This window comes from Corvus kubaryi, unplaced genomic scaffold, assembly GCF_017639235.1.
Source record: "Corvus kubaryi isolate FWS band 111438036 unplaced genomic scaffold, C.kubaryi_AGA036_p1.0 37308, whole genome shotgun sequence".
NCBI lineage: Eukaryota > Metazoa > Chordata > Aves > Passeriformes > Corvidae > Corvus > Corvus kubaryi.
The window spans coordinates 4,567,187-4,582,988 of NW_024581096.1; the positions used below are offsets into that span (position 1 = coordinate 4,567,187).

At 35.2% G+C, this 15,802-nt stretch overlaps 1 protein-coding gene across 6 annotated transcripts in view; it reads left to right on the forward strand.

Annotated features, from left to right (window-relative positions):
• PDE4D (phosphodiesterase 4D) overlaps positions 1-15,802 on the forward strand; it is a 551,221-nt gene that overhangs the window by 377,654 nt on the left and 157,765 nt on the right. The window contains exon 1 of one of the 6 annotated variants that reach the window (XM_042028301.1): positions 14,670-14,885. The exons of the other annotated variants lie outside the window; for them this stretch is intronic. Coding sequence (XP_041884235.1) covers positions 14,797-14,885 — 89 coding nt within the window. The 5' untranslated portion in view covers positions 14,670-14,796. Of the gene's footprint in view, positions 1-14,669; positions 14,886-15,802 lie in introns of those variants that run through there. 6 annotated transcript variants of the gene reach the window in all.

Below are 15,802 nucleotides of genomic sequence, written 5' to 3' on the forward strand. Positions count from 1 at the left end.
GTATAGCGACTGCTGCAAAATGAGTCCATTTTGAGATTGAAATGGTGCTGTAAGGGTGTTCCAGTTCCTAAGATCCTGTTTCCTAAAAGAGGAAAGTTTGGAGATCCCAGAATTATCCTTGAAGAAACAAGTTTAATTTTTAAGAATGAAAAATAATTATCCATAGTTAAGAGTTGCTGGCTTAAATGCACATGTGAAGTATGGATTGCTGCCAATGCATGTGTAAGTTTTTTAAGAATTAAACAGCTTTTTATCTGACTTTACAATGCAGGAAAATTGATTCACTACTTGGTTATTAGTCTGATGTTCACTTGAACTTTTTCATTCAGTCTTTTAAATTCAAAATAATTTAGAAATAGCATAAAATACAGCACTAAATTATTCATAACTTTTAAATATTCAGTATTTTAATTCAGACTCAACTTGCTTGATAAATACCTTTTGGGATTAAAAGAACGAAATAAAAGTAAGACTATATGTATTCCAAAACAAGCAAAGCATATCCAGGGGGCATTTTGATTTGTGGGGCAAAAGTGATTTTTTGAGACCCCTCCACCTAGTGTGTGATTCTGTGATTCATTGCTGCAATACTTGAATACTGTACAGCAGAATGTACAGTATTCTTCACAACGGGAAGATTGATGATTGATGAGGGGCAAATATTGCTTTCTTTCTGTAAATGGGTACTGAATAGAGAAAAAGTAAGATCAAAGTTTTACTCTTAATTTTATATACTTGGTTGCATGACTTAAAGACTTGTAGTAAACCTCTTCAGTTGTTCACAAAAAACTTTCTTTACGTTCGTCTGTTTTTATCGACTCAGCACATTAGCAAAACTAACTCAGGTATCCAGAATATGAGGAAATACGACTGCTATGACTTTATCTTCTTCTGCCTCCAATTTCCTTAATAATGAGGTCAACCTTCAATTTATGTAATTTTCCACTGTATTTACTACATAGCTATGAGACATTTCTCTCTTGTCTTATCCATCCATACTTATTTTCCCCTCTGCAGCTCCATCTTAGTGGATGATGAAGACTTCAGTGGCTAAAAGCTGTATGAGGTCCTTTCCTTAAAGATTGTAGCACAATGCACAATGTAAAAGGAGGACAAAGGTATTCTTCATAGTCATAGACACTTTCATTTAGCCTGACTTTTCTTCAAGAACAAATATTGAAAATATTGGTAATTGTGTATCAATTGTATATACACGTTCTAATTCTCAGTGTGCTCTTTTAACACAGGAAGTCCTCTTTGCATCTTAGCTGGTTGGAATAAAGACAGGTGAATATTTTTTAAGTAATATAAGATAGCAGAAAAATTTAACAAATATTAATTGGCTTGCTAATTGGATAAGCAGTCAAGACTGGATTAATAAAAGGGCTAGTAGAAAACAAAGAGTTCTCTGTATGTCCCCCCAGTAACTGATAAGAGACCTCAAAGGACAAGGAGGAGTTTGTCTAATCCAATTGTCTTGAAGATTTTTGAATCCAGGCTTGCTGAGACAGTGCCGAGACCTGTGAGTTACTGTAGACATGGAAAAAGGGATTCTCCATTTCACCCACTAAATTTCCCCACACAGTCACCAGAAGAGTACAGAATTACCACTTTCTTCATTCTGTCATGTCATAGGCAGTTTTGTAAAGAGTACAGCAACTACATAAAACTACGTGGCCAATGCAATATGTGAGTGTTATATCATTGCTCTTATTAAGTGAAAAGTAGTCTACTACACAGCAAGCTACGTAATCCCAAGGCTCTGAAACAAAGCCATGCAAAACCTTTTGAATTAAAAACCCAGAAATTAAACTTTAAACATGAAGTGGCTCCAATGTTCTCTTCCCTTCACAGAAGCCAATTGCTAACATTGCTGTGATACTGTATTAAACTTGACTCTTAAGTGTTTATTGAATTGGAATCCTGAAAAACAAAGTAATTTTGTTTTGGTCCTGGTTTGATGGTTTTTAATTAAATGGTTTGCATTGTGGCTCTTCATGAACATGTAATTAAATTGTTAAATGTAATTATTCATGAGTGGAGGCAATTATGTTAAAAAAAATTGGGTGGGTATTATTGGATTTACATAAGAAGCTTTTGCTGACAGGGACTGTAGTATTTTTTGTTAAAATAAAAGACTTAATATCAGTCATAGTTACCACACCATAGCAGATGAATCACATAGAAAAGCATAGGTACACTTTGAATTTGAAATGCCAGGGCGCTCTTTCTACTCTCCCAACATCTGTTCTTGAAAACAGTTTCACTAAGGTACAAATTATCTTTTAAAAAGGATGATCTAATTGTGATTACAGTATTAGATACATTATCTACTTCAAAAATTATTGTTGCCCTCAAACAAAGAGGAACCTCCCTGTAAAGAATATGTTGCTTTTTTGCAGGATGCTGTAAGAGAAACTACTAAGTTTTTTGCAGCATTACTACTTAATTGGCAGTGTTTCATTTCCTTTCACTTTGAAGTTAGCTGAAAAGCATTATTCTTGTCAAATAATGGCTGCATCAACATTGCTGTGCAATAATTTTGGAACAAACTGGAACTTCAGCTCTTAAAACTGGAGAGGAAAACTCAGCGGAGTTCATGAGAGTAACTTCATTCGGTAGTGTCTTTAGTTGTCAAGAGACTAGATCATGATAGTATGAGGTGAGCCAGGCAGCCTACACCTATTCTAGTGGTGACAATGTCTATCTGATGTCGGATGGGCAGGATAATTCATGACACTGCCAAAATACTATTATTGAAAATTTATTAGGTTTGGGATTTTTACCAGAATAAGACAGGGAAATCACAGTGTGGACAGACACAGCAAATCTGTCCCAGTCTTGGAAAGGCAGCTCTATAGGCAGCAAAAACCTAATATTTTATGAAAATCACAATTTGTTCACTTACATCCGACATAACAGATGCATTTCAACTGATTCTTAAAGTAAATCCATCAGAAAAGTTTATGGTTGAAAATATTTTAAATATCTGGGCTTCTAGTGAGGAGAAATATTGACAAAATATGAAAATGAGGACAAACATTAACAATCAGCAAAGTCTTTATTGTAGATGAAATTATTAAATGATACTAAATGACCTATATTGAGTCAAAACTTGATCAGAAATGGTAAAACGTCTCAAAAATTTCTTACCAGCATAATAGATAAGAAATCAATGCACTCTACAGCTGCACTTCCTTGTTTCAGCTGATTGACTGATGACTCAGCTTCATCTGTTACAGTCAACTGTCAATTTACAGACATATCATTGAACTAGTTTCCAAAATGTCTTTATTCATTCAACTAAATATTGTCTGTTCTCCAGAACTGTTAAGCTGATAAAAATGTTTCAGTGTACTGGCGACTAATTTTGCAAATCAGCATAGTACTCAACATTTTTTTCAAATGTAACCTTGCAATACAATATATAATCACAATTTCTACGTAATTTGATAATATTGAGCAACTGAAGTGCTGTCTTACACCTTGCAAATAGGGAAAAAAACCCAGTTATGAAACCAAGTTGAAAACCACTGCTAGGAACATTCAGATCTCTATTTTCCTTTTACTTGTGCTTTTAAAAGTACTAGTAATTTTGTTCCAAATTTCTATTTTTAGCATGAATAAATTTTCTGCACCAGTTAATGCAACTGTAAAGCCTCACATAAATTGCCAAGGTATGCAGCCAAAGTCACATAAAATATTTCAAGTCTGGAGGGGAAAGCTTAGATTTTTGTATGGGCTTTCACCAAGACTTTGTTATGAGGGGAAAATAATTTTTGGTTGAAAATTTTGGAAGTACGTCATTCTTCTCTCACCAAAACATGTATATGGTAATGAAGCAGTTTCTTCCATGAATTGTAAAGGAAAAAAAGAGACAAAAGTATTTTAGACTAGAAATCACCCCACTCCCTTTCCCAGAAATTTATTTGTGGTTAAAACTAGAGGTTTCTTCAGTCATGTTTCCTCTTTCATCTCTGTGCTTCTTATAGCATCTCTTATTCCTTCTTTGTCCTGTAACTCCTATCTGTTTTTACAGATCTTCTAGTAGATTTCCAGCCTTCCTTATTTCTCAGAGTACTACAGTATTCTGTGTGAAGCCCTTTCCTTCTCCTTTCCTGTGGCTTTAATTAGTCTTCTGCATGCTCAAACATTCAGCTAGATGCACTTGACTCCGGGACTGGTATGTTGCTCTTTTCTTGGGCCTCAACTTCTCATGAAACAGTATTGCTATTCCACTTCTGGGCTTTGTCTGCTGACACACACGCACATACACACACACACCGTATACTCTGTAATTTTATATGTGAAACTAAGAAACAAATATAGTTACTAAAAAGTCACATTTTGGTGTACAAATAAGCAAAAGAGAGCATAGTGCAAGACAATCTGATCAGGGTTTATAACCTGAAATACAGTGTGAAAAAGGTGCTTGGCTAAGAACTTCTTTACAAAGGTTATCCAAATGTACCATCACTGCATTTATCTGTTTGAGGAATGTCCACTGCTAATTTTTTTTCCCATGTGTTCTTATTGATGATTTTTCATATTTTCTTTCTGAAAAGAAGAAAAACTAAACCTGTTTGGATCTTTGTTCTACGTCTGTTCCAACTTTCTAGTCTAATTCTTCAGGATAGAAAACTTCATACAAATCTATTATCACATGTTCACGTGAAAGGAAATAATCGTGGATGAACAGCTGTATCTGACTTCTCGACAGGCAGTATGTGTCTTGCAACCTCATGTCATGGTAAAAGGTGATAGTTCTTTTCATTATCTAAAGAACCATTCTGAAAATTTATTGGATATAAGGAAGCCAGCATTTTCTTTCAGTTCTGTGAGGATATGAGAGGAAAAGAAGTTTTCACTGTCTCCATTTCAGAACCTCTGTCTAAAAAGGATTTTTTGTTTAGAATTAATCTTCAGTTCCCATTCATTTTTTAGTAACAGATGGCGTGGAGATGTATTAGTAGTGAACAGGTTTGGGGGTTAGATTGTTTTTTTCATGGTAAGTGAAATTCTTAGGGGTTGGTTGGGGTTTTTTTTTTAAGTATATGTGAAGATTTAGCCCTGGCTGTTGAAATAATGGGCTGCCTTGATGGAGCTGGGAGGTAGTAGTGTGCCCCTTTCCACTGGGCTGTGGGTGCTATATGCACAAGGACATCAAGACACCAGTGACAAAGAATGGCCCTTGTGCAAGACACCAGCACATTCTGAGCCATATCAGAATGAAATATTCTCACACACATGAAAATGAGTGGTGTTTGCTTTTCATACACCCAGGACTTGATCCTTTCGTAATGAGCACAAACTGTTACTGGTGGACTTGTTCCCAAGCTGCTGAATTAACTTCTAATTTATGATTCATGCTGGGCATGAATGTCAGCAGCTCATGTGGGAATTGTGTTTTGGAGATGGTCCCAATATTCCTCACAATTTCAAGTATTGAAGAGGTATATATAAGTAAAGTACAGATGGTTGCCGCTTTTTCTTTTTAAGAAAAAAACTGTATTTCAACCCCAGCTACTAAGAAGACAGGCATAAGTCAGGCTTGCTGTTGCAATCATCTTTACTTCAATTTGGTTTATTTGTTATTGCTCCTGCCTTACAGTCACATAGTGTTGAGCTTGAATAATATTATATTAAACACTTTGAGTTTTACACAGCTCACATTTTTAAATGCTAGGAATTATTCTTCCTTTAAAAATGTTGTCTAAGTCCCATTTTCTGAGGGTTTTAAGCCCTTAAGAATCCAGGGAAGGAATTTGCTCCAGGTTAGTACAACCCTCTGTATAAAGATGTGATCTGTGCAGTGTGTCGGAGCTACTGCAGCCGACAGAGAGCTGGTCAAAACAGCCAGTGTAGCTTAAAGATCAGCTGAGCTTACCACACAGACACACGAGGTGGCAGCTAGCTGAACAAACCCCTCCAAAAGGAAGAGAATGACCTGGTTATGGATGTGTCATTAGAAATGACATATAGAAATGACATATGACATAAACATAGAAATGTTTAGAAGAGATTGTTCTGAGAGAAATATTTTTTATTTTATTGAACACCAGAGGGCATGAAAGAGTGTTTCTACAGAGGGAGAAGTACTTTGCAAGCCAGTTAAAGCACTTCTGAAATTCCATCGCTTTCGTGATGTCAATACCTATCAAAAATGGGATTGCTTTACAGCATCACAGAATCTCTCAGGCTGGAAGGCACCTTTGCAAATCCTTTTGTCCAACCCCCCTGCTCAAGCAGGGTCACCTGGAGCAGGTGGTCCTAGGCCATGTTGCTTTTTATAGCTTTATATGTAGTTTTGATGTGTTCTCAACATGAAGTGACTAAAACTATTACACTATAGTTTTGCATAATTTTTTCTATTTCTGTCGAGAACGTTTCAGTAAATTCTTACTAATGAATTTTCTTCAGTCACCTCCAGCAACAAATGGTTTAATATTACTTTCACATTCGTTCAGTTTTTAGGGTAACTTACAATGCGAAGCATTACCTTTTTCATCCTTTTCCTAACAATTTTCATAATTTATGCTAGGAACTTTCTGATAGTACTTTCAATATAAAATCTAAATAAAGCTGTTCTCATAATCTAATATAGTAATTCTTGTGTTAGGTCTGTGCAATTAAGTAAGTCAGTAGAGCTAAATGAATGAATTAGAAATATAATTATCTTAATTTTCATATAATTAAGCAGAAATTGGATTGGAATAAATATAATGAAAAATTATTAAAAAATAAATATAATACTTTTTCCTACCTGCAGTAAAATTCCTTTTTTCAATATGAAGTTTGTTACATTTATATTAACATAAATTATAAATTATTATTATACTATAAATAAATTTTTATAGAAAATTAATAAAAACAAATACATAAAAATATAATTTTAATATGCATATTATTATTAGTGTCATGTGTTAAGCAAGATTCTGGTCCTAGTTCAGGTAGTGATATGCTTTTAGGTTGAGGTTAAAACAGTTAAGCTCCCTACTTCAACTTCCATTTTCACTGCATGAAAAAAAGCTTGTTTACAGATGGATAATTTTAATTTTTATAAACTGTTGAAACACACAAAATAGATATCTAAAGTGTTCTTTTGAATGCTTTATTTAATGATTCTCTTTAAATACAAAATATGTAGAATGTTGTTTCAGTCAATTTGGTCATTAAAAACCGTAACAATACCTGGGACGTTTGAATTTTGAATCAATATTTAGGTGTGTAGACAAGAGATTTATCTCCACTTTTTTCTTGCGGACACCTCTTCTGAGATTTTCCAGTATTTTTGTCTGCCATGTTGACTACCAATTGACAGTACTCATTTTCGGAGGGTATATTTACTTGGAAACTCAAAGTTTGCTAATTCCCTAGAAAGTGTGTCCTGGGCAGCCCTGATACCTTTCCTCAAATTGTTCCTTTCTTCTGAATAAGACTTTGATGCATAAGACAAACATCCCTGTTTAAGAACTTATAAATGTTGTCCATCATCTTTAAAAAAGACAGATGGATGTGCCTATCTGAGCAGCAGGAGAACTGATCCATGCTTTTTCACTGTCACACAGACAAACAGGGCTGAGTTGCACAGACTTTAAGACTCAGATTTCCCAAGTCTTGCTGGCAGCTAATTCTATCTTCTTGTGCTCAGGCATTGAAGTAGGATCTTTATTTCCATATTTACAAAAGAGCACTTAATATTATATCTGATGCAAACAGGATTTTTTATATGTGTTAACAGCAAATTCAGTAAATTGAAAAGCAACCTATAAATTAAGCTTATTTCTTTTGCATTTCAGCACTGTCCAGAGCTGTCCCATTTTTTGCCCTTGTCCTAAGGCACTTCTCAAATTAGCTCTGATCTAAGTGACTCTGATGCCACTTCTGTTGCAGTCACCTAGAAGTAGAATGTGTTCCTGCCAAATACTTCTTGAAATCCCACTAAAAGCATAGGATTTTAAGTGTTCAGGGAAAGGAATAACTCTAGTTTTCTGAAAGGTCTTTGAGGAATAAAAAAAAAAACCTGAAAGCCTTCATAGGTATTTTGCTAAATATACATTTTTTTAATCTGTGAAATCCCCTTTCAATAAGCCAGCTCCAAACATGAGTCAAAGGTGCCTGGTAATCGTTTGCACAAGCTCTTCAATTTCATTTGTACTAAAATTAGGTTCCTCAGTAGTTCTAGAGACGCCATTTGTCCTTGAAGTTTATCAGCATCCTTTGAAAGAACCGATAAATAGAAAAGCTTTGATTTCAGCAGTGATTTAAAAAATAATGACTACAACATACATTTCTTATGTAAAATGATTTTTTTTGTAAATATAGGTTTAACAACTAAAATAAAATTTATTGGAAAATTATTGGGACTAACAGCATTTTTATAACACATATTATTCAATCTGACTACCTTTTTAAAAATACTTTCAATTGTGTTTTTTACAGAATTCTGTAGTTTATAAGCTGATGATCAGTGTACAGTGCTTGTATAATGTCTGTAGATAAACATACTAGTCTGTACCAAGGATAATGTGTTAACACAGGCTGCGGGAGTTGTCAGAGAAACTCAGAGAAAAACCTTGCTCAGTAAAAGTTGTTTGTGCAAATTTCGTAAAAACTCCACTAGATATATTTCAACAGTCTTAACATTGCTGCATGACTTAGCACCTTCATTATTAAAATAACTTATTTCTGAGCTCAGATCTCCTGGTTTTCATTCTGATATTCCCTTTGTGATGATATCTGTCACCCATAGTAGGTAGTGACTGTCTGTATGCATATCTAATGGAAGAGCTATCTGTTTAGGATGGTACATTTTTGACATGTCTCTTCTTGCTCTCCAGTATTACTACTTAATCTGTAGGAAAGAATTTCACACTTTTTTTATCCTTCATACACTTATCTATTCATGTGATTTGCTTCCAGCACCGACACACTCATTTTACTTTCTGAGAGAGAGCTTCATCAAAGGACTCTGGTGACAATGACAAGAGCATCAAGCTTCCTCTCACTTTAAATTAGTCATCACTATTTACAATAATTTTCACGCAATAAATATATGAGATGCCACAAATAGTTAATGACTGATGAAGCAAAACCCTTTATATATGCATCTCAAATCAGGCCATATCTGTAAAATTAGCACTAGCAAAAGTTACATCATTGTAAAAGTTACTGAAAAAGCAAAATTCAGATATTTTATGATATTTTCAGAATTATTATATATTTCCTAATTACAAAATGGGTGTGTGTAAGTACATGCTTGTGTATGCTTTTTTGTATGTCCTCCTTCTAGGTAATTTTTAACCATTTAGTGTAATGGATTTTTAGGAATCTGGGAGATCATTAAAATGATTAGAAGTTCACAATTGTAGTAGACTAGATATGTAAGAAAACCTTTTGACAGATGGGCTGCAGGGTATGCTGAGTCTTTATAAATCACAAAAAATTCTCAGCAGAGCATTCTTGTGGATGCTGCAATCACAAGAGTACTGTCACTACTACCAACTACTTCAGAAACTTGTTCAATAAAAAAGCCTTACAGAAATATTTTAGCCAGATTTTTTCCATGGACACAAGGACTGCAGGATTAAGCATTACAGCCAAGAAGGGATGATAAGTAATAATAATCAGAAAGAATTTGCAGTGCAAAGAGATACTAGTCTTGGGTAGAATTTTAAACTTAACAAAACATAGTGAGAACATGCCTTTTTCTTGATACTTCATCCTGAATGAAATAATTTGTGATTTATTTTGCATTGCACATTTTAATAGGACCAAGCTGGTATCAAAAATAATATATATTCAGACTCCCTTGAGTGTTAAAATAGATCAGAGTGAAGGAAAAAATGAAAGACTGAAGGAAATGTGCGTGTCTTTTGAGGGTTTGAAAGTTCAGATTTTCAGTTTACAACTCAGTCAGATTTGTGTAAGGTTTTTTGTTTAGGGTGAGCCTTTTTGCTCAAGTGAAAAAGGAATGGCTCAGATTTCAGGATACTTATTACAGAAGAAAATATCTCTATTATGAAATATAATATTCTGAACAGGAATAATGTGAAAAAATGGAAGTTAGAAGAATTTTTTTAAAATAAGCTTGAAGTTATCTAAAAACTAAATGAAATATAGAAAGTAATTTTGTTTAATTCTAGGCCTTGCATATTTTTAGCTTTCCAGCATAAACTTTTGTTGAGGTGCCTCCATGTGAAACTGTAAACACTATCATTCTACTGGAGAAAATTAGAATGTGAGTTTATCCTATATTCAAACTGTTTCATCCTAATTCTTGTTGGGAAGGTTGTGTTTCATTTGTCTTGATAGCAAGAGAGAAAGGAAAAAAGCTGGGAAAATATTTAGACCATAACAAAATCTACATGAATATTATTAAATTATTTATAATTTGAATCTTGGGAGATATATATTTGAGATAGTGGGTCAATATTTGACTTTAACTACACAAAATTCAGTGGCATTTTGTTTGGAGATGTCTAACTAAACCATCAGATGGTGTTTGAAAACAGAAGGAATAACTCAGAGAGAAGCATCTGTAAAATGTTGTATGCTAATGTAAACGATCCTGTGTGTTGTAATAACCTCAGTTTGAACTCGTTCTGAGTTTCCAGTTGTTGATAAATAAGAATTTTTTAAATAAAGCAACAGAGTTTATATCATAGAACCATAGAAACATAGAATGATTTGAGTTGGAAGGGACCTTAAATATCCTTTGGTTCTGATCCCCCTGCCATGGCCAGGGACACCTTCCACTAGACCAAGTTATTCAGAGATCCATCCAATCCAGCCTCGAACACTTCCAGGGATGTGCGATCCACAGCTTCTCTGGGCAATCTGTTCCAGTGCTGCACCACCCTCACAGCAAAGAACTTCCCCCTGAGACCTAATTTGAACCTACTTTCTTTCAGGTTGAAGCCATTCCCCCTTGTCCTGTCACTACAGGCTCATGTGAACGGTGTCTTCTCCTTTTCCTCTTCCCCCTCCCTTTAGGTCACTCTAAAGCCTTCTCTTTTCCAAGCTGAACAAACCCAATTCTCTCAGTCTTTCCTCACAGGAGATGTGCTCCATCCCTCTTATCCTCTAACAGGTCCATGTCCTTCTTGTGCTGGCTGACAGGTTGATAGTTCCAGAGTCCTCCTTTCTACCCTTTTGAAACATGAGTACAATGTTTCTCCCTTTCCAGTCACCTGGGACTTCACTGGACTGTCATGACTTTTCAAATATGATGGAGAGTGGCTTGGCACCTACATCAGCCATTTCCCTCAGGACTCTGGGGTGCATCTCATTGGGTCCCATTGACTTCCGTACATTCAGGCTCCTCAGGTGGTAATGAACCTGGTCTTTACTTACAGTGGGAGGGACTTTGCTCCCCCAGTCCCCATCCTACTGTCCATCCACTTGAGAAGTGTGGGAAGAGAGGCTATCACTGAAGCCCAAGGCAAAAATATTGTTGAGTACCTCGGCCTTCTCTTCATCCTTGTTAAACAATTTTTACAGCCTTGTTTAACAGGGGCCATTACTCCTCCTTTGACCTTCCTTTTCTGGTTAACATACCCATAGAAGCCCTTGGTATTCTTTGTGTTCCTTGCCAAGTTCGGCTCCAGCCTTCCTGACCCCATCGCGAATAATTTTCCTTCTCTGTACTCTTCCTGGGTCACCCATCCTAGCTTCAACTGTCTATGCAGTTCCTTCTTTCCCTTTAGTTTGACCAGTAGATCCCAGCTGAGCCATGCCATTGCTACTGCCACAATAGGAACTGTAACATCCTTTTTCTCAAAGTACAACACTGTGTATGATAGAACCACACAGAGGATACAGGCTTTGGGAAGGAGCATGACTGTGCAGGGGCTGCAAAGGGAGGGTGCAGGAAAGCCCCATTGCTTTCCCTCAGCTTAAAAGTAACCTCATTTTTTTTTTCTTCTGTTTTTTACATCCACTACTACTTCGTCTGTCCAAATAGGAAAGTATACCAAGTCTGTGAGGGTATTTCTGCTTATGACTGACCTAGTTACTTACAGGAGGTTTCACACTTACCCAACTTCAACTGACCAAAAAAAAGTCTAATTTCATGTTGGTTTATGTGCTCATTATTAATTTAAGTTTCACATTTTTAATTACACTAAATATTATTTTTTATTTATATGAACCTTTTCTATAAAAAGTAGTAGTTGACATATAAGGGGGAATAGTAAAAATGTTTCTAAAAATCCACCTTTTGTAGATTCTGTAAAGCTGAAGCCATCATAACACACTACAGGTGTACTGCTGACCAGCTTGGAGTGTGGGGCTGATATCTCACTATCTCTCAAAAAAATGTAGACCAACAGTTGTAATCACAAAACTGCATAGAATGTCAAAGATATTGCACCATAATTGTTTATAACAGTATTCATTTCTAGAAGAAGTTTGAATTATCACTGAATGCAATGATTGATTATACCTCTTTTATATAAAACTACAGATGTGTTTATTCTATTGAGCTGTTTTTTCCAAAAACCACTTCTAAATAGCAGCAACTTCATGTCAAATCATTTTATGTTATTTGAGTGTTTCTGGAAATGTTTTTTTTTGTCTGAAAGTAAAGGAAAATGGCTGGAAGAGTCTAGCAATTTCTCTGTAAAAGTCAAGGTGTATTACAGAATTATTTCCCCCTCATTTCCTTGAATTTCTATAAGCACTGTGACATGTTTTTGTACCGTGATCTACTGCATGCCACTACACAGTGACAATAAGTGGTTTTGATATCAAGGTATAAATTTAGTCTTTAGTAATCTTGTAAGAAGCTTATTTCTGTGACCTTATTATGGCTGCCTTCATTAGAAGATTTAGTGCCACAGTGAAGGAAAGGCACTGAGAAGGAAAGAGACCTCACAATAAATGTGTTCAGTTTATTTGGTTCAGTTTTCTTTATTAAAAGAAATAAAAAGGCAAATATTGCTGCTGCATTAATGTGTTGTACAAAATCCTTTTTGGAAACAGAATGTGAAAAGGAAAAATATCTGGCAATATTAAGATACTTAGGATACAATTATAAAAATGCAGCCTACCCTGCGTTTATTTGCCAGAAGAGAAATACTGATCTTCGCAATGCTCACATTCAGTATTATTCAGGCATGTTTAAAGTGATCTATTAATCACTCAGACTTTAATGATATCATAATTTTGAAGAAGACTATAGCTTATGATACTCAGAAGGCACCTTACTAACCACTGTTGGAATGATTTCAATTCCATTCCTTTGAAAATTAGTTGCTACATTATTTTAATTCAATTATATAGTCTGTAATTTTAGCTGCTCAAATAAAAAAAGTGACTTTTGGCCTTCTTGAAGCTTTCACCTATGAATCCCACATATTGAAAACTTATGATGTGAAGATATTGTCAGTTGATGCTGGAGTGCATTTGTCAGTGTAAGAGGAGAAAAATGGTTCTTCCAAGGAGAAAAATATAGCCAGCACATTTACAATCTTTCTGAAGAGTGTACTTACTCATAGTACCCTTTACCATGAAAACAGTACATTTTATCAGATAATTGATGGATAGTTGTAACATATCCCTAGGAATTTATTTTTCTAAGTCTCTGAACTTTTCTGGTAAAGCCCTGGGTAGTTCTAAATTTTCATCTTTAACCTTGCTCTGGGTGAATACTCAGTTTCTTCTTGATCACATTTCTTATGAATAAAAATACCTGAATTTATTTTGTTTCAAGATCAATGGAAGTAGAGAATACTCTGCCTACCAGTGTTGAGAGATCATAGCCACGTTGAGAGCTGCTTGCGTTTATCACTACTAAAGCTAGGCTAGACTAATTGTATGCAAGAGTTGAGTCTTGAATAAAAAATAAATAATAAAACAAAAAGAAGCACAAACCCAGGCAGCTAAACAAACAACAAAAAGACACTGAACTGGAACGACCTCAGGTTGGAAGGAACTGAGTTCAATTCTCAACGTCACTGGTGGTAATTCAGCACAGGAGTGATGTCATTGAGAAAAGCTGCAGAGGCCTGAAAATTATCTACCAGACTGAGACGTACTTTCTTAGAGTGGCTGATCTCTTGTAGATCATTAAGCCCTCTCAGGAAAGCTGCTTAATGTTATAAATTGATTCTCTTAAGAAACAGTGAGGATGGAAGACACACTTGAAGAGAGTTAGGAATTAAACAAAGAGGCAGTTGAGGGATTTGTGATTGTATTTCCAGCACCAGTTTTACTCCCTGTTTACTATCTCCTTGCTGTGCTGGGGCTACACTTTGGGGGATGCAGCAGATTTTGATTTGGGGTTTTTTTTTTTTTTGTTCTTTTGGCTTTTTTAGTCTCTCCATACTCTTAGCTGTCTGATGCCAGTTGAAACAGGTTGTTCAAATATAACCCTTATTAAAAATACTTCCAACAGACTGTTAAGAATTTGAGGAGTTTTTTCTGGGCAGCAGTGAATAATCAGAGCATTGGCTATTTCTGGTCTGCCTTAGCTCCATAGTTCTGTGCTCTTTAGTGGCTGCTATAACTATCTAAGGGTTTACCATAAGAGTTCTCACTTGAATAATGTGATAAGAGCCCTGAATATAGGAGATGTTTATGCAAAGGGCAAGCCTCATGCAGCAGGAAATCCCAGTTATCCCTTTAGCCTGTGCTCTCAGCCAGCCACATCTCTGCCAAAGCATACCAAAGGAAAAGGACGTACCCTTACACAGTTACAAGCGCTTCATGATTAGTGTGGGGCACTTCCAGCACTACTGTCCTGTGTCCCCTCAGGGATACACTTGTTAGACAGTTTTAGAAATAGCTTTTCCAATGGCGTTTCTGTGGGATCCTTTCGGAGCCTATATGCCTCGTCCATCTCCAAGAAATAAGATGAGATTTCGCTTTTTGAAGTCCTACAGGTATCTCTTGTGGTGCAATTGACAATGGTTGCTGTGGATCTTTTTTATTCTTCTAGAGGATTACAGTATATAAAAAATTGGAAATGGCTTGTATTAATTTTGACTTTCTTGCACTCGTAAAGGTTTTGCTGAACATAATATATCAGAAAAACAGGTATTGTTTCTGTGTAAAAAAAAATATTATGAACTAGTGATCATGGAAGTGTATGAAACTGCACTTTTTCAAGTAAATGATAAATTTGAATATTTTTGTCACTCCAAGTTGGGGGAAAAGGTAGATTAACATTTATATCAATGTTCTTACGAAAATATTAATTCTAAATATTCTCAGTACTTATAATAAGTTAGCATATTTAATTAAAAATATGACACACTGATACAGAATACCCAACCTAAACAAATATTTATAGTTGTGAGGTTTTTACCAGAAAATCATATTTTCCAATTATTTTTGTGTTAAACACTTTTGGAAGTATAGCAAATGAGAAAAACACACAGATTGTATTTTTTCCTAAACTGTTGTTTAAAAATAGCAGTAGCAATGTTTGATTTCTATTATTTGTCACATTACTTTTGGCAATTGAACCAATATTTGTTCTTCAACTTCCTTACATTTATTTATAATAGATTCATGTATATTTTCAAGTAAAAAATTCTTATAATTCATTGAAGAACTTGCTACATATCATCTTAATAATAAGTTTTAAATTTTAATCAATGCAACATTCAAGTTTATTTGCATACATGTACAATGCAAAATGCCTCAGAGGACAAATGCTTTATGTAGTAAACACTGTATAGCTGAACAGTGTTGAAAACAACTGCCTAGGCACCATCCAACTTCTCTCAGTATTTTCTTTTGGAAAAGTTAGGCTGCTCATACAGAGGGAGCTAGGTTTATGAGAAAAAGAATAATA